At 41.5% G+C, this 17018-nt stretch overlaps 1 protein-coding gene across 5 annotated transcripts in view; it reads right to left on the bottom strand.

Annotated features, from left to right (window-relative positions):
* rtn1a (reticulon 1a) overlaps positions 1-17018 on the bottom strand; it is a 250513-nt gene that overhangs the window by 91613 nt on the left and 141882 nt on the right. For 2 of the 5 annotated variants that reach the window (XM_086002875.1, XM_086002876.1), the window contains 2 exons: positions 9690-10361; positions 5531-6343 (listed from right to left, as the gene is read on the bottom strand). The exons of 2 other annotated variants lie outside the window; for them this stretch is intronic. In XM_086002875.1, coding sequence (XP_085859001.1) covers positions 5531-6343; positions 9690-10361 — 1485 coding nt within the window. Of the gene's footprint in view, positions 1-334; positions 480-5530; positions 6344-9689; positions 10362-17018 lie in introns of those variants that run through there. One more of the 5 variants, XM_086002877.1, reaches the window with a different exon arrangement.

Here is a 17018-nt window from a genome sequence, read left to right as displayed (position 1 = left end):
CCTAAGCCTCTCCGCCTCGCTACCTCTCTTTCCTCCTTTAAGACAGTCCTTAAAACCTACCTCTTGACCAAGCTTTTGATCACCTGCTCTAATTTCTCCTCATGTGGCTCGGTATCAATTTTTTTAGTCTTATAATACTCCCATGAAGTGCCTTGGGACGTTTTACTACACTAAAGGCGCTATATAAATACAAGTTGTTGTTGTTAAGTCGTTATCGCGCAACTGTGGTTTTATTTTCATTTAAAACTGAGAAATTAGCCTAAAAATTATACTCTGCAATGTCACCATACAAATGCTTTGTCCACTACATTAACAGAGGTTATAACCATTTATCTTAGATGGGTTAATACCTCCATTAAAATAAGTACTTGGATTGGAGAAGGGCTAGAAATGGTGTATCCCAATGGTCAGTGCTGGGTCCACTTTTATTCTTGATAAGTACTTGCACAGGGGCGTAGGGAGCATAACATTGAAATTTGCTGATGAAACAAAAGCAAGGTTAGCCAACATCAAAGTAGATTGTAAAATATCTTTTTACTGTGAAGAAATATGAAGTAATGCATTTTGTAAGGAAAAAGGAGCAAAGGGGGTATACACTCAATGGAAAAACACTGGAAGTTGTATGTGAACAGAGGCACCTAGGAGTTCAAATACATAATTCATATAAGTGTATAAACAGTGCATTTTTATAGTAACAACAGTGTAATTTTCTAAACTGTCATGTTGCATTCCTGTTGCAGCTAGATTAGTTCAGTAGGTTTTGAATCACTCATATCTGGGATTTCCTCAATTATGCTGTGGGGATGAAAGGGCAATAATTTAGTGTCAAATAGAAAAGATTCACTGCACACAATATCTAAATGTCATTTTTCCTGATGTTTGTTCCCGAGGAATAGCCACTCCACCTGCAGGATGCTCAGAATTTCTTTCACTAGATCTCCATATGATCCCAGAGTTCCTGGGGCTTCGTAAGGGGTGGAGCAAGGTGCACAACTGCAACAGCTGCAGGCCCAATGTATGGATGCAAATGAGGTGAAATGCGACCCTCTTAGTCTCTCACATCACTTTTCTGTCCATGTGGCCCTCGGGCACTCCAAGAAGCTGGTGTTAGGTTTATCATGGGAACCCACCCCCCACCCCCACCCCCTCAGATTGGAGGGTCTGAGGGGTTCCACGCAGCATCGAAGAGAATCCCAAATGTAAAACGTACCCAGCAGATCTTCAGGCTTTGGCCTGAAGCTGTGCTCAACTTTTCTCTCACTTTTGCTGGTGCAAGACCTTGCCAAAGGATGGGCCTGTGCCAGATCTTTACCCAGGCCATGTTAAAAGACCCAGGACAGGAAATTCATGCATACATAAGTCTGGACAGGTGTACTGCACTTCAACCAGGAAATTATAGACCCGTTAGTCTAACATCTGTTGCGGGAAGTTATTGGAATCTATAATTAAGGACGGAGTGAATGAGTACTTAGAGAAATTTGAGCTGATTAGAGAGAGCCAACATAGATTTGTAAAGGGTAGATCATGTCTAACAAACCTAATTGAAATGATTGAGAAAGTAACTAAAGTAGTAGACAGGGGACTGTCTATGGGTGTAGTTTATATGGCTTCCAGAAGGCATTAGAGAAGTCTCCACATAAGAGCTAAAATTAAATCTCATGGAATGGAAGGCAAATTATTGACCTGGTCAGGTGATTGGTTAGGCAGTAGAAGAGAGAGAGTAGGGATAATGGGTATGTACTTGAATTGAAAGGAAATGACTAGTGGTATCCCACAAGGATCTGTGCTGGGTCCTCAACTATTCACTGTATTTATTAATGACTTAGATAACACAATAGAGAGCCATATGTTCAAGTTTACCGATGACACAAAGATTAGTGGTACAGTAAGTAGTGTAGACGAGAGCATAAAATTACAAAGAAACATTGATAGATTAAGTGAGTGGGTGAAACTGGGCAGATTGATTTCAACGTAGTTAAGTGTGAGGTCATCCATTTTGGCCCAAAAAAGGATAGATCCAAGTATTATTTAAATGGTGAAAAGCTTGGAATAGGGGAAGTCCAAAGAGATTTAGGGGTCCATGTATATAGATCACTAAAATGTAGTAGTCAGGTACAAGAAAAATAAAAAAGGCTAATGGAATGTTAGCCTTTATAACTAGAGGACTGGAATATAAAGCAGAGGAAGATTGGCTACAGCTATACAATGCCCTGGTTAGACCACATCTGGAGTACTGTGATGTATTGTCCTTGGAAGGAGTGCAGCGCATATTTACCAGAATGTTACCAGGGTTAGATTATGAGGAGAGACTACAGAAACATGGAGATGGCAAAAACACTGAACAATTATTTTGTATCAGTCTTTACAGTAGAGGACACTAAGAATATCCCAACACTGGACAAACAGGGGGCTCTGGGGGGGGGAGGGACTAAATACGATTAAAATCACTAAGGAAGTGGTACTTGGTAAAATAATGGGACTCAAGGCGGATAAATCGCCTGGACCTGATGGCTTGCATCCTAGGGTCTTGAGGGAAGTGGCGGTAGGGATTGTGGATGCATTGGTAATAATTTTCCAAAACTCACTGGACTCAGCAAAGGTCCCGGCAGATTGGAAAACTGCTAATGTAACACCCTTATTTAAAAAGGGTAGTAGGCAGAAGGCTGGAAACTATAGACCTGTTAGCCTAACATCTGTGGTTGGTAAAATGTTAGAGTCCATTATTAAGGAGACAGTAACGGGACATTTGGATAAACATAATTTAATAGGACAAACTCAGCATGGTTTCATGAAGGGGAAGTAATGTTTGACAAATTTGCTGGAGTTTTTTGAGGAAGTAATATACAGGGTGGATAAAGGGGAACCAGTGGACATAGTGTATTTAGACTTCCAAAAGGCATTTGACAAGGTGCCACACAAAAGATTATTGGTCAAGATAAAAAAATCACGGGATTGGGGGTAATATTCTGGCGTGGGTGGAGGATTGGCTCTCTAACAGAAAGCAGAGAGTTGGGATAAATGGTTCGTTCTCAGATTGGCAACCAGTAACTAGTGGTGTTCCGCAGGGGTCAGTGCTAGGTCCCCAACTCTTTACAATCTATATTAACGATTTGGAGGAGGGGACCGAGTGTAACATATCAAAGTTTGCAGATGATACAAAGATGGGACGGAAAGTAGTGAGTGAGGAGGACATAAAAAACCTGCAAAGGGACATAGACAGGCTAAGTAAGTGGGCAGAGATTTGGCAGATGGAATACAATACTGGAAAGTGTGAGGTTATGCACTTTGGCAGGAAAAATCATAGAGCAAGTTATTATCTTAATGGCAAGAAACTGGAAAGTACTGTAGTACAAAGGGATCTGGGGTTCCTGGTGCACGAAACTCAAAAAGTTAGTATGCAGGTGCAGCAAGTGATCAAGAAGGCCAATGGAATGTTGGCTTTTATTGCTAGGGGGATGGAATATAAAAACAGGGAGGTATTGCTGCAGTTGTACAAGGTATTGGTGAGACCGCACCTGGAATACTGCATACAGTTTTGGTGTCCATACTTAAGAAAAGACATACTTGCTCTCGAGTCAGTACAAAGAAGGTTCACTCAGTTAATCCCGGGGATGAGGGGGTGGTCATATGAGGAGAGGTTGAGTAGATTGAGACTCTACTCATTGGAGTTCAGAAGAATGAGAGGCGATCTTATTGAAACATATAAGATTGTGAAGGGGCTTGATCGGGTGGATGCGGTGAGGATGTTCCCAATGATGGGTGATACTAGAACTAGGGGGCATAATCTTAGAATAAGGGGCTGCTCTTTCAAAACTGAGATGAGGAGAAACTTCTTCACTCAGAGGGTGGTAGGTTTGTGGAATTTGCTGCCCCAGAAAGCTGTGGAAGCTACATCATTAAATAAATTTAAAACAGGAATAGATAGTTTCCTAGAAGTAAAGGGAATTAAGGGTTACGGGGAGCGTGCAGGAAATTGGACATGAGTCTAGGTTCGGAATGGTCATGGCCCTGTGGGTAGTGGAGTGGGCCCAGGGGCCGTGTAGCCTGGTTCTGCTCCTACTGTGTTCTAATTCTGTGTTAGATTTCAGGAGATGGTTTTATTCCTGTTCCTGGCTGGGGTGGAGATCGCCTTTACAGAAGGTAAGTACTGTAGAAAATATAGGGACAGAGTGATCTCCTGGAAGAATTTCGATCGCCTAGATGGATCGGAGAGGAATTTCCCAGATTTTTTTCTCCCAAATTGGCCATTGGGTCTTTATCTGGTTTTTCGCCTCTCCCGGGAGATCACATGGGTTCGGGTGGATGCAGAGTGATAGAAGATTTGAGGTTAGGATCAGATCAGCCATGATCTTATTGAATGGTGGAGCAGGCTCGAGGGGCCGACTGGCCTACTCCTGCTCCTATTTCTTATGTTCTAAACTAGATTTGTATTTCCTGGAATACAAAAGGTTAAGGGGTGATTTGATTGAGGCTTTTAGGATTTTGAAAGGAATTGAAAGGGTAGATAGAGAGAAACGTTTTCCGCTGGAGGGGGAGTCTAGGACAAGGGGACACAGCCTTAAACCAGAGCCAGGTCATTCAGAAGAGAAGTTAGGAAAGACTTCTTCATGCAAAGGGTGGTAGAAGAGTGGAGCTCTCTCCCACAAAGAGCAGATGCTCGCTCAATTAATTATTTTAAATCTGTGATTGATAGATTTTTGCTAGACAAGGGTATGAATGGGTATGGAGCCAAGACAGGTGGATGGAGTTAAGGTACAGATCAGCCATGATCTCACTGAATGGCAAACAGGCTCGAGGGGCTGAATGGCCTACTCCTGTTCCTATGCTCCTGTTTAATGACGGGGCAGAGGAGGCCAGGAAAACCGGCCCTTTTATTTACTTGATAGTGGTTAAAAAACATGTCAATTCTCAAAATAACCAATTAATTAAATATCACATTCTGCAGGTTAAAATAATACACGCCTTAAATTCATTATCCAAAATGATTCTTGCCCCAGTTGTATCTAATTCGTTTGACAGTAATTCCACTAATTAGAGTAGATGGGCTGGGATTGACAGCTATTCTTGCCAACTTTCAATTCTTTGACTACGGGGATATAGAATGGCAAAGAATGATAACAGAGCACATTAACGTAATGTGGGCCCTAGAGCTGCACCTTTAAAAACATTTTCAAAAGACGGAACAGCCATCTGTCAAATACAAGTGCATCGCCTCATAAATAATTTAATTTTTTACATTTCACTTAGCTTACTTCACCTGAACGGCAGCTGGGCGTTATACAACACATTTAAATTCTTAGTGTATGAGACATGGTGGGGGGTAGGGAAATCAGTCTGCTGAAACTAAAATAAATGTTAACATAAAATATTAAATAACTGAACATGCAATCAAAATCAAGAAATTAGATTTTTTTGAACATTTCTACATTAAAAGGAAAGTTATGGACAGGTAGATTTTAATTTTTAAATTAGTGAAAGATGAACACCGTTTAAAATGAATCACCAATATCAGAGTAATGTCTAAAATTACCTGTTTTCTTATTTAGTACCAGCAGAAACGGCTCAGAAGTAATGGGCTGGCTGCTTCCCAGATCCTTTCCGGTCTCGGCTCCATCTGAGGTTTTGCTATCGCTTATTTTTCTTGCTGTTTCTCCTGAGACCTCTTCAGGAGATGGTTCTTCAACCACTACCTCAGGTGTAATGAAAGCTGCTGAATAATTCAGAGGGGCGGGAGGCTCAGCCATGGCTGCATCTGCTCCATTTGTACCTTTGAGAATGCAAGATGCAGGATACTCAGTTGATTGACTTGGCTGACGATCTGATTCTTGCTGGTTGTCCATTGTTAAGGTTTTTCCATCAGATCCTCTCCCCATGCGGTCAGATTTCATAGGGGAGTCTTGTTCTCTTTGGAAACTCTCTTCAGATGCTGATGAAGCATCATACGGATCAATGATAAGCTCACTGTCGAGCTCAGCTTCACGTTCCTCCCTCAGAATGCTGTACTGGACTGAAGAAACAGAAGAAGGTGGAGTTCCACCAACCTGTCTGAATGTCATATAGCTGCAACCTTCAGCTTCTTCCACAGATAGTGACTCATCTGGCACTACCTCGATCTCAGAATCTCCAGATTCAGCACTGCTGGTCTCAAGGTCTAATGTTGTTGCTGGTAGCTTTGGCAAATTCTGCTCAGACTCATCTAGTTTTGGTAAGGCAGCACTTAGGGACCTCTCCTCTGCTGTGGCATTTAAAGAAAAACATTGAGTTTGCTCCGAAATCTTGTAAGCAGTGGGGCGTTCCTCCTCCAGTAAATGGTAAGCAGCTTCAATCTGTGAATCAGATTCTTCTGCAATCATAAATGCAGACAGAAAATATGCTCAGTGAGCACACAAAGTTACTTTCTTTTTGCTGTTGCAATAGCACATCATCTAATACCTCATTTATGATCAGAACCACATATGTTAAGTTTTGTCACTCTTAAAGCTCAGTTGTATATTGAAGAACGAACTAGACTGGAGATACATCCTGGGAAAACAGCCTCTTCTTTCCAATGTATTTTGTATCTCACAGCCATCAAGATGGTGGGCAAGCATTCTGCAACCACACCTTTCCAATACTCTCTTTGGCTGGCCATTGGAAGGCATACAAAAACAACCCAGCAATGGCATCTCCATCCATTTTTCCCTACCCATTTTAGGGAGGTACCATAGTATACAGCCAGCATTTCCCCACTAGGCAACAGAGTGCAGCAGGGAATTCAACCATTGGTCATTCCACATGTGGCATTCCCTAACAATCCTACTGTCATTTCTAGTTCTTCACAGTACAATACTTAGTAATTAATTGAGTATAGTCCTTTTCCGGTACTGTCCCACCAGATGTTACATTCACGACAGACTCTGCTCACTGGCATAAAGAGCATTTAAATGGACAGGCTCTGTATTAATCTTAACAGCAGCTCTACTGTTCCCAGCAGGGATATAAAGCAGGAAATTATAGATAGCTTTCTAACTACAAGGTATAGTTATTCCACAGTCCCAAAGATTGATTGCCACACTATAATTATTAGAAATGCCCCTATTTGTACTTTAACAGCCATTTAAAAAAAAACTGTAAGCTGTATTTATTTATTTAAGACCCCTCCATTGTTTTATGAACCAAAAAATGGAAACATCATTTGGAGCCATTAATCATTCTAATTATTGTATTGCGGTGGGATGTGGCTTTCAAATAGAAGATGAGCTGATGTCATGTCCCCAAAAGATGAAAAGTATTTAATGGAATGACATCAAAACATAAATTCTAATTTTTCATATCTTTTCAGCTAGTTTACTAACAAAAATTAAAAGGGTCACACACAGTGCAAAAATGGCGTATTCCCTCCCCCTCATTTTATAGAATAGAAAATGAAAAATGCACAACAAAAAAAACTCTCAATGAGACTGAAAAATACCAATGCCAATGTGTTTATAGTTTAAAAGCTATAATTAATGACTATAAAACATGAATCATCAGTAACAATGAAGGTAAAAGCATCAAGAAAAATGATTTACATTTTTCTATCCATTACATTTACTAAAATACTCTGCTTTTGATAATGCTGGCAACAAAATGCACTAGCAATGAGATCTGCCAAAAAGATTGGATTAATTGTAACGCTAAGTGAACAATGCTTTTTACTCATCAAAGCAAGAGGCAATGCCCATCCAGTTTTTTGGCCAAAATAATAGACTATATGACATGAATCTTGTCATTCATGTGGAAATGACTTGTGAAATGATACTGGGCGGCCTGCTGGTGGCGCTGTCCAGGGAGAGTATAAATACTCGGGCATGGGCCCAGCTTGCTCAGGACATTCTTTAACAGGAACTAGTGAAGGACACAACTAGGTCTCCATGTTGAAAAACAGTTGATTAAAGCCTTGTTTACTACTCAGACCAAGTGCCTAGTAGTTTTCTTACGTCACTATATATCATCATGTACACCACAGTACTACCCTATGAAAGTATAGGATTAAATCAAACCCTGCTACACTCAGGTGTGTGGAGATTGGGCAAGCAAGGGCAGCATCTCACCCTGCTGTGATGCTCTCCATGGTTGCATATTCTGCCAACAACCACCATCAATGCTCACACATGAATAGTGCAAGAAAGAGACCAGCATAATGGAACTGTATCCCAGCAAAGAATCAGTGTCTTGAGGAGAAAGCGAAGGGGAGATGAGAGAGGGGAAACTGATCGAAAAATAAAAGCTTGTAGTCAGGAAAGGTGAGGAAGAAAGAAGGAATGGAACTAATGGATTTTACAGAAGCAATGTTATACAGTTCTTCATGTGCAACTAAATTATAAATGAAGCAAAGCTATTTTTCCACGAGACATTCTTCTTTGTGCAACTGAAGTGAAAATATAAGTTCGGAGAGTTTCCAGAGAATGTTAACCAAGCATGCTGGCACTAAGCTTTATTTAGTTGTTTTGAGGTTGTGGAAGTCGAACCACAGTTTTGTGGTGCACACTTCAGTGACACTGAAAAAGTATGGCACATCCAAACAGCAACTGACAAAGCATTTTATGGAGAAACCATAAATGATCAGGGTCTGCAACAGAAAATCATGCAAGGAAGAGATGGAAAATCTGGACACACTTCAGTCTGTCCTAGATGAAATCACTCTTGCACTTGCATGTCTATCATCATTGGCCTTCAAATTAATGCTTTGACTGAAGGTAGATATCTGCTCACAGGCATTTTAACAGCCACCGTCTTTGCCAAGTCCTGACCAGCAATTGTATTGCTGACCACTGGTAATCCAAGAATGAAGTCAGTAACCAGCTGAGATGCAACAGTAGTTGGCAGAATTAAACATTAATTTGGACGAGATTAATGAACAAACTACAGTACTAGATTAAATTAAATCTCCCCAGAAGCCTGCATTAAAATCGTGGTCGGTGGCGGTTAAGTAACATGAATGATTTTAACTAACCACCTGCCTGGTTTCTGCCGGGCAGGTAGGTTAAAATCGCCTCCTCTAATTTCGAACACCTATGAGGCAGAGAGAAAAGGAAAGAAGAGAAGTATAGGGAGATAAAAATAGACAGAAAAGGCAGACAGGCAGTTTTTTCATTATTCAATTTTTTTTTATTTTTTAAAGAAAGTCTCTGTGAGGGAAACAGACAAGAAGAATGAGAAAGGGAGGAGAGGAGGGTAACTGGTTGAGGTATACAACATGTATTTTAAAAATCTATTTGCATCAGCCAAGCATGCACCAACCACTGTGCGCTCATATTAGCAAGCACAGAGCTGCATAGCTTTTCCTTTAAAATTCCCATTTTATTTGTGTCCTTTCATGTTTGGGCTCGGTCAGTGGCCATTTTTATGAAGTTTCTTTTTCCCTCCTGCTGGTGAAACCACCCAGCTGTATAAACGGGACAGGCAAATAAGGAACAGAAATACTACTGTAAGTTATATACAAGAAGCCACAGGATGACTAAAAATTCAAGACATTTTAGATCAACTAAACAGAAAAAAGGAAAAAACATTTAAATGATCAAGTTAAATAAAATGTCAACATACATATACACACACACACACACACACAAACAGAACAATTACTGTAGTTCAACAAACAAAAGACAATCTGAAAATGATGTGTACACACACCGCCAACCTATTACAGTAACTCACATAACAATTGTTACCTGAGCTTGAGGGAGTAGGCGTTTGGGAGATTGGGCTGTCATCATCAGGCTCTGATACAGTCACAGTTGGAACTACATCGGATCCTTGTTTTGGTTTAGTCTCTTGTTCATGCTGAGACTTGCTATTGGGATCTACTATGGTTTCTATCTCAGTGAGTACAACTTGGGCTGGCGATGCATATTTATCCATAATATGAGTGCTGTGCTGGGTGTCCCCCATTTCCCATTTCTCTGAAATGTCTTCATCTGAAGGCTCTTCCACATATGGTGCTGTTGTCGGTTCCTCAGGACTCAGACATGGGCTCACTTCTTCTATTAATTTTATCTCCTCAGCTGACTTGTTCAGATTTTCTGGGAAGGCTTCTGTGTCAACTGATGTGTTATCTACAAAAGACATCATCTTCTCTTCCCAGTATTTCTTGGATAACTCCTGAGTTTTTGTTTCTCCAGGACGGCACATGTCGATATAGTTTTGGACTTCTGCCTTTTCCGACCTTATGGGGTCCACCAAAGTTTTGGCCAAATCAATAGAATCCCCTGGTGTCATCTCTATTCCTGAATCTGAGCTGATCATAGAGTGAGACTCAAAGTTTGGAATTCGCCTTGCTGCGCCAACCTCTGGACTATATTCTTCAAAACCTGTTGAGCTAACAAGTGATCCTTCCGTAACTTCTAAAAAGAAAATGAAAAACATGGAACAATGACAATTGTGATTATAGCTCTTAATTCTGCATTTAAGCCAACACTGAAATTTTGTCCAAATGGCTTCTTGGGTGAGGTTAAAAAGTAGACATGTGTACTGAAGGTTCATTGAAGGCACTCTCTCTTAAAGCAAGATTCACACAAGGAGGTTGGAGTAGCAGCATCTATAAAGAAGCAAGACAGCAGGAAACTGTTGATGCACCAGCAAACTTCCTTAGAAACAAGGCTGATTTTGTCCTCAACTGCTTTCAAAGCAGTTCAGAGTATTTGAGCTAGAAATCCCTCTTCATAATAAATGAAATGTTGTTAAAAGATCATCATTCTGCTCTATTGAAAGCAATGTTTAACTGAAAAATACATACATAACCAAGGATAAGATGAAGAAAATATGAGACACATGATAGTAAATAGCACACAGTTACTAGTGTAATCACATTACAGGAGACCACCCTATCGGTTTACAGTATGGTTAAGACAGTAAAAGGGCATTGTGGTGCAGCATATATTTAACTGTGGAGTACATTGCTAAGGTGTGATACGTATTATACACAAGACTTTTCATTATACAGACAGCCTTGTTGTCTGACATAAAGGGCTTTCTGATACCTCAAAGTGTATCATCAGCTGGTCACTGAAATTTCTACATCTGAAACCTCACTATTTACATTCTTAAATGATTAGCCCCAACACTAAGGCAAGAATGTTCTTCCAGTTTCATTTCTGAAATTCTCCTCCTCTATTTATTTTCCTTTTGTTCTGACTTTCATTTTCATCCCCCGATATCTAATCTTTGTGTAATTCTTCATTTAATATCTATTATTTTTATGATCTCATCTTACAGCAACCTCTTTCATCCTTTCTTCACGTTTTCCTTCTTTTTCTCTATATCATCAATTCTTAAAGAAGTAAAAGGAATTTAAAAAAATGTTCTGCTGTGCTTTTTTGTCACCCATTGTTTACTTTCGCTCCCTTGCTCTTCATTCTTGATATACACTGGAATGGAGTCTCTCATCAAAGCATTGCTCTCCATCACTACGATTAATAAGAGATTGTTCATTATTATATATTTCCATTTCCACTGACTTCCATATTTCAGTGGTAAAACAGAGACCTACAAAGTAAAGGTGGATGGTAATGGGAAGTTGGAGCTGACAGGAGATTGCAAAACATGATCGTCATAGTTTGCAGAAAAAGTGTACCACCTTGGACACTCACTTGAAACAAGTTATTTAAGGTTCCACTTGCCATATAGAGAGAGTCTTTAGTAACAAAATACCAGCTCAGAAATACATCACAACATACAACCAACATCAAGAGCAAAATAGCTTTTTGATAAGGCCCTGGACAAACAGGGTTAAAAAAAAAAGTTTAAGAAAAGATTTGGCTTGCTAAAAACTAAAAGTTAAATTATAATCTAAGTACATTAATTCTTTCTTGGCAAAAATATACCTTCAATATTGACATGGAACTACAACGGTTGAGGGAAGAGCTGTAGCCTGCCAGGCAGGATAGTTATCAAAAGGATTGTTATACTGTAATTTTTTAGTGATTATAAGCACAGAATATCTAAACAGGTGGAAAAGTTAAACTTTAATCTTTTGTATTTGTAATCTGGATGAAATGAATGAGATTAGGTGATCATTGTAGAGAATTCTGCACAGTACGAGAAATATGTATGTTTATAAGACATTGGAACAGACTCTATAGTGAATTTCCTCAATTTTTTTTGGCGTACTTACCACGTAGGAATGGCGCAAGAAAAATTTAGCTAGGAAATTCGTGTGGAAGCCATTTCCGTCACTTTTGCGCCTTTAAAATGCTTCCCATGAGTTTCCTCATGTATTTTGAACCTTCCCACTATCCGCCCACCAAGTCCCCACTGGCCTCATCTGCATATGTCAGAGTGAGAACCAGTGGCACAAGCAGCCCAGAGTTTCCTGGGTTTGCACTGCTATTGCACTCTGGGTAATTTAGACAGAGATAGATGAGGCAAAGCAGCTGCCAGGATCACCTGATCAATGCAGAAAGCATGCTTTTGCTGCTTGGAAAGGTCAGGAGGGGTGCTTCAGTATGCTGCAAATCAGATGTCCAGAAAAGTGATAGCCAGATGTGCCCTTCACAACTTTGCCATTAAGGAAGCGTTGCATTTTGACATGGCTGAGGAGGAGGCCCCAGCTCCGGTGGATCCAGAAATACATGGAGCAGACCATTAGGATGACAAGCACTCAGAGGAGTCTGTGCTGACTGCTGCAAGGACCATCAAAGGACAAATTATCTCAGAAGTCTTCTCCTCTGTCTAACTCAGTCTACCTTAAACATCAGCTCCTGGCTTCCTTCTCCCCCACTTGCAAATGAGGACACATTCACTCATTCCATGACCCATCCTACCACATGACAACACATCAGCCCTCTTTGCCCTGACAGGACCATGGCAGTAATCATCGCCTGTGAATAATTCAGCACCAAATGAGTGCAGCTTTCCTGTATGACTGTAATACCCATAAATAATACAGTAATATGTCAATGTACAGTCTTTTTTAATACAATTATTGCAAAGTGCAAGCAATCACCCTACTCTTGCCTAACAACATGCTCCCCTGGTTGCATTGACTATTCTAGTGCTCCTTATTAATGCCACCTGAGGGCCAGGATTGTAGGAGATGGTTGACTCCTCATGCTGTACAGAAGGGTCATGGGAATGAGATGGCCCTTGTCTCAAGTCAGCTGGCTCCTGGCATAGAGCCACTGCTGACTGCCTAGCATCTCCCTCCAGAGATGCAATCTGGCCATGCCACATTCCACTGGCATGGTGCATGGAGGGGAAAGCTGGAGGCTGCTCTCCTGGGAGACAGTATTGCAGTATCAGGCAGGTGGATTCCAGCTGTCGCCATTCCACTGGGCCCTGGATTTTTTGCCCCAGTGATCAGCAGCACAGCTGAGACCCAGCGGTCACCACAGTCTGGAATCCATGATTCATACTGCGCTCCGAACTGTCCTTTATAGTCTCCAGGGCTGTAGCCTGTGCTTTCGTGGAGGTGGAGGCAGAGTGGTCCCTGATGCCTCTTAGTTCGGTATCTTCTGCAGCTTTCAATGAAGCTGCCACTTGCTAAATCGCTGCCTGCAATAAAGACCAAGCTTCCGCAATGTTGCCGCAAAGGACAGCCGTAGGCTCAAGAATCACACCAGTCAGCTGCCACACACCCTTGGAGATTGACCTCAAAGCAATTACATAGGTATAATAATTTTCCTCAAATATCCTTCTTTTCAGGTGAGTACCCATGAGATCTGGATCCCACAACTCAGAGGCCTTTGGCAGCCTTATCCTCAGCCTCTGCTGGGAAGATGACACACTCTCACTCACTTTCCACTTCTCCAGTTCCCTCAAGCTCTGTGAATCACCCTCACTACCACTATCAAATCCATCCCCTCTCCCCCCAGGTAAACAAATCTGAGCTGGTGCATGGCTGTGAGGAAGCATGTGCCACAGGTGTCGAGTTGGCAGACCAAGATAAAGCAGCTGCAGGATACTGTATTAGAAGCACTCTTAATGAAAATGTAGTGTGATGCATTAGTTGTGCAAGCAAGAAGAGTGAAGAATGTGCAATGTGGGCAAAGGAGAGAGTGCCCAGTGTGTTACCATGCTAACCCTGGTGAGGTCATTGAACTTTTTTGCAGCTCTGGTCTGCAGTCCTAGAGGTGCAGGAGTTGGCACTCAGTACCAATGCCACCTCCATCCAGGCAGCATAAGTTATATTCCTGGCATTCTTGGTAGCACCTACACCAAGGAATCTGTGCCTGCTGTCTTCAATCTCTCTCCTTCAGCTGTTTACACCCATTTTACACACAGTTGACCCAATGGCTGCACCAATGTAAATGCAGAGGAGCAGGTGCAGGAAACATGCTTGCAGTTCCCCCTGCAGGCCACCGACTGCTGTAATTTTTTTAAAAAAGGGGCAACTCATTTTGAGGATATTCTAGGCCAGTGTGGGCAGTGTTCTAACTCGCTACATCATCAAGTGCTGTGTGTTTTGTTAGATCTTATGCAAGATTACTTTTCAGCTTTTGTGACAAGACATCAGGATCAAATGAGAATTAGGACTTATGGCCAAATGCACCATATTCACAGTGGGGATATACAGGTCTCTAGTACCCAGACAATGCTGTAACAGTGTTCACAGAAGACCCTGCTGCATATTGTGCATAACGTGCAGGATGTAGTGCAAATCTATAGCTAGTTTTGAATGACTTTAGCTGGCCAAGGTGTTAGGAAGAATTGTTGTTCAGCACATAGAAAAATGCAGATATAACAAAAGGATCAAATAAGGACAGGAAAGAAACTGTTGAGTGATTGACTCAGTATACTCAATCAAGAAGCATTAGAAGTAAACTTTGGAAATATTGGTATTATTATTGCCATCAGACATGTGGCTCGAAACAGAAGAGTAAGAGATGGGGTTACAAGGAACAGAATATTATGCACAAATTGTCATATGAGCTTGGTGGAGGATCGTCACTGCTGACAAATAGTGCAGCTACTGAAATGGTTAACAATTCATCAGAAGTGGAACTGACATGAGCAATATGAATACAGAATATTAAGGGACGATAAGAGCAAAGTAATAATTGACAACTGCTATGGACTTTCATTTACTAAAATTAGTGAAGAGGAAAATATATGCCTTAGCATTTAACTGTTCATCAAAATAATTAGTGAAATGCACTAAATAATTAGTGACATTGAAAACAAACATTTTAAAATCCTCTAAAATCATTGTTGATTATTTGTAGTGAAATGATAAACACTAATATAGAGAATGCATTTATGGTGAGCAGAAGTAATCTGCTGCCATTGTGGAAAATGGAACTCAATAGAATCGATCATTTGGCTGGCGACCAAGGATGAAGGTGTGATGGAGTTTCCTTATCGATCAAAATATTGAAAAATGCATTCTCCCATTGTTGGAGCTCAAATGGTTTACAATATATAATAAATATGAAACGGAGCTTGGACAATGCAATTCGACTCAATAACAATTAAAAGCTGTTCGAGAAATACAATTAAAAGTACAATTCTATACAAAACAAACATAATGCTTAATGGATCCAATTTTAGCAAATCCAATAAAACAAATCCTCATAAAAACAGTTTAAGATTAAACAGTTTAATTAAAAGTTGAGGCATAATACTCTCCATGAAATGTGTTACATTATCTTTTGTTCCAACAGATAAATCACTGGAGCTAAGTTTAGGGGAAAAATTTGCAAGTCGTAAGGATCATTACAGACATGGACAGTACTCCGAACAGGCTCGAGGGGATGAATAGCCTACTCTTGTTCCGATGTTCCTACTCTATAGTACAGTAAAAGGTATGATCAGTAAGTTCGCAGATGACATGAAAATTGGTGGGGTGGTAAATAGCGAGGAGGGAAGCCTCAGGCTACAGGACGATATAGATGGGTTGGTCAGATGGGCAGAACAGTGGCAAATGGAATTTAACCCTGAAAAGTGTGAGGTGGTGCATTTTGGACGGACTAACAAGGCAAGGGAATACACAATGAATGGTAAGACCCTAGGAAAGACAGAGGATCAGGGGGACCTTGGTGTGCATGTACATAGATCCCTGAAGGCAGCAGAACAGGTGGATAAGGTGGTGAAAAAGGCACATGGGATACTTGCCTTCATTAGCCGAGGCATAGAATATAAGAGCAGGGAGGTTATGATGGAGCTGTACAAAATGCTGGTAAGGCCACAGCTGGAGTACTGTGTGCAGTTCTGGTCGCCACACTATAGGAAGGATGTGATTGCTTTGGAGAGGGTGTAGAGGAGATTTACCAGGATGTTACCTGGGCTGGAGCGCTTCAGCTATGAAGAAAGACTGGACAGGCTGGGGTTGTTTTCCTTGGAGCAGAGAAGGCTGAGGGGGGACCTGATTGAGGTATACAAAATTATGAGGGGCATAGATAGGGTAGATAGAAAGGAACTTTTCCCCTTAGTAGAGGGGTCAATAACAAGGGGGCATAGATTCAAGGTAAGGGGCAGGAGGTTTAGAGGGGATTTGAGGAGAAACTTTTGGAATCTGGAACTCACTGCCTGAAAGGGTGGTGGAGGCAGGAACCCTCACAACATTCAAGAAGCATTTGGATGAGCACTTGAAATGCCATAGCATACAAGGCTACGGACCAAATGCTGGAAAATGGGATTAGATAGGGCTTGATGGCCGGCGCGGACGCGATGGGCCGAAGGGCTTCTTTCTGTGCTGTATAACTCTATGGCCTAGAAATTGGGTATAGCCCCGCTTGAGGCGTTAGAACTGGCGCTGCGCAAAGTTTATAGCCAGACGAAACTTATCGCCGCCTGGCGCGATATTGGGTTGCATCGCCCCTAAAGGGGATTGAAGCGCGAATTCATGCATTACACGGGACTCCTAAGGCGCTAATCTTCCGGCGCAACCCAATATCGGAGCGAACGGGCGCAGCGCAGGTGCTCTCTATTACTGATGACCACGAGACTTCCAGGCGCCGGCCAGCTCTTAAAGGGGTGGGTCAGTCAGCTTCAGCATCCACACTCTGCGCCTTGCAGGCCTCAGAATCGGCGCAGGCCCTTCTCTGGCGCTAAAAACTTGGACC

The sequence above is a fragment of the Somniosus microcephalus genome, chromosome 12 (assembly GCF_052327205.1).
Source record: "Somniosus microcephalus isolate GS21.2 chromosome 12, FLI_Smic_1.0, whole genome shotgun sequence".
In the NCBI taxonomy this organism is placed as follows: domain Eukaryota; kingdom Metazoa; phylum Chordata; class Chondrichthyes; order Squaliformes; family Somniosidae; genus Somniosus; species Somniosus microcephalus.
This window is presented reverse-complemented; position numbering and strand designations above follow the sequence as displayed.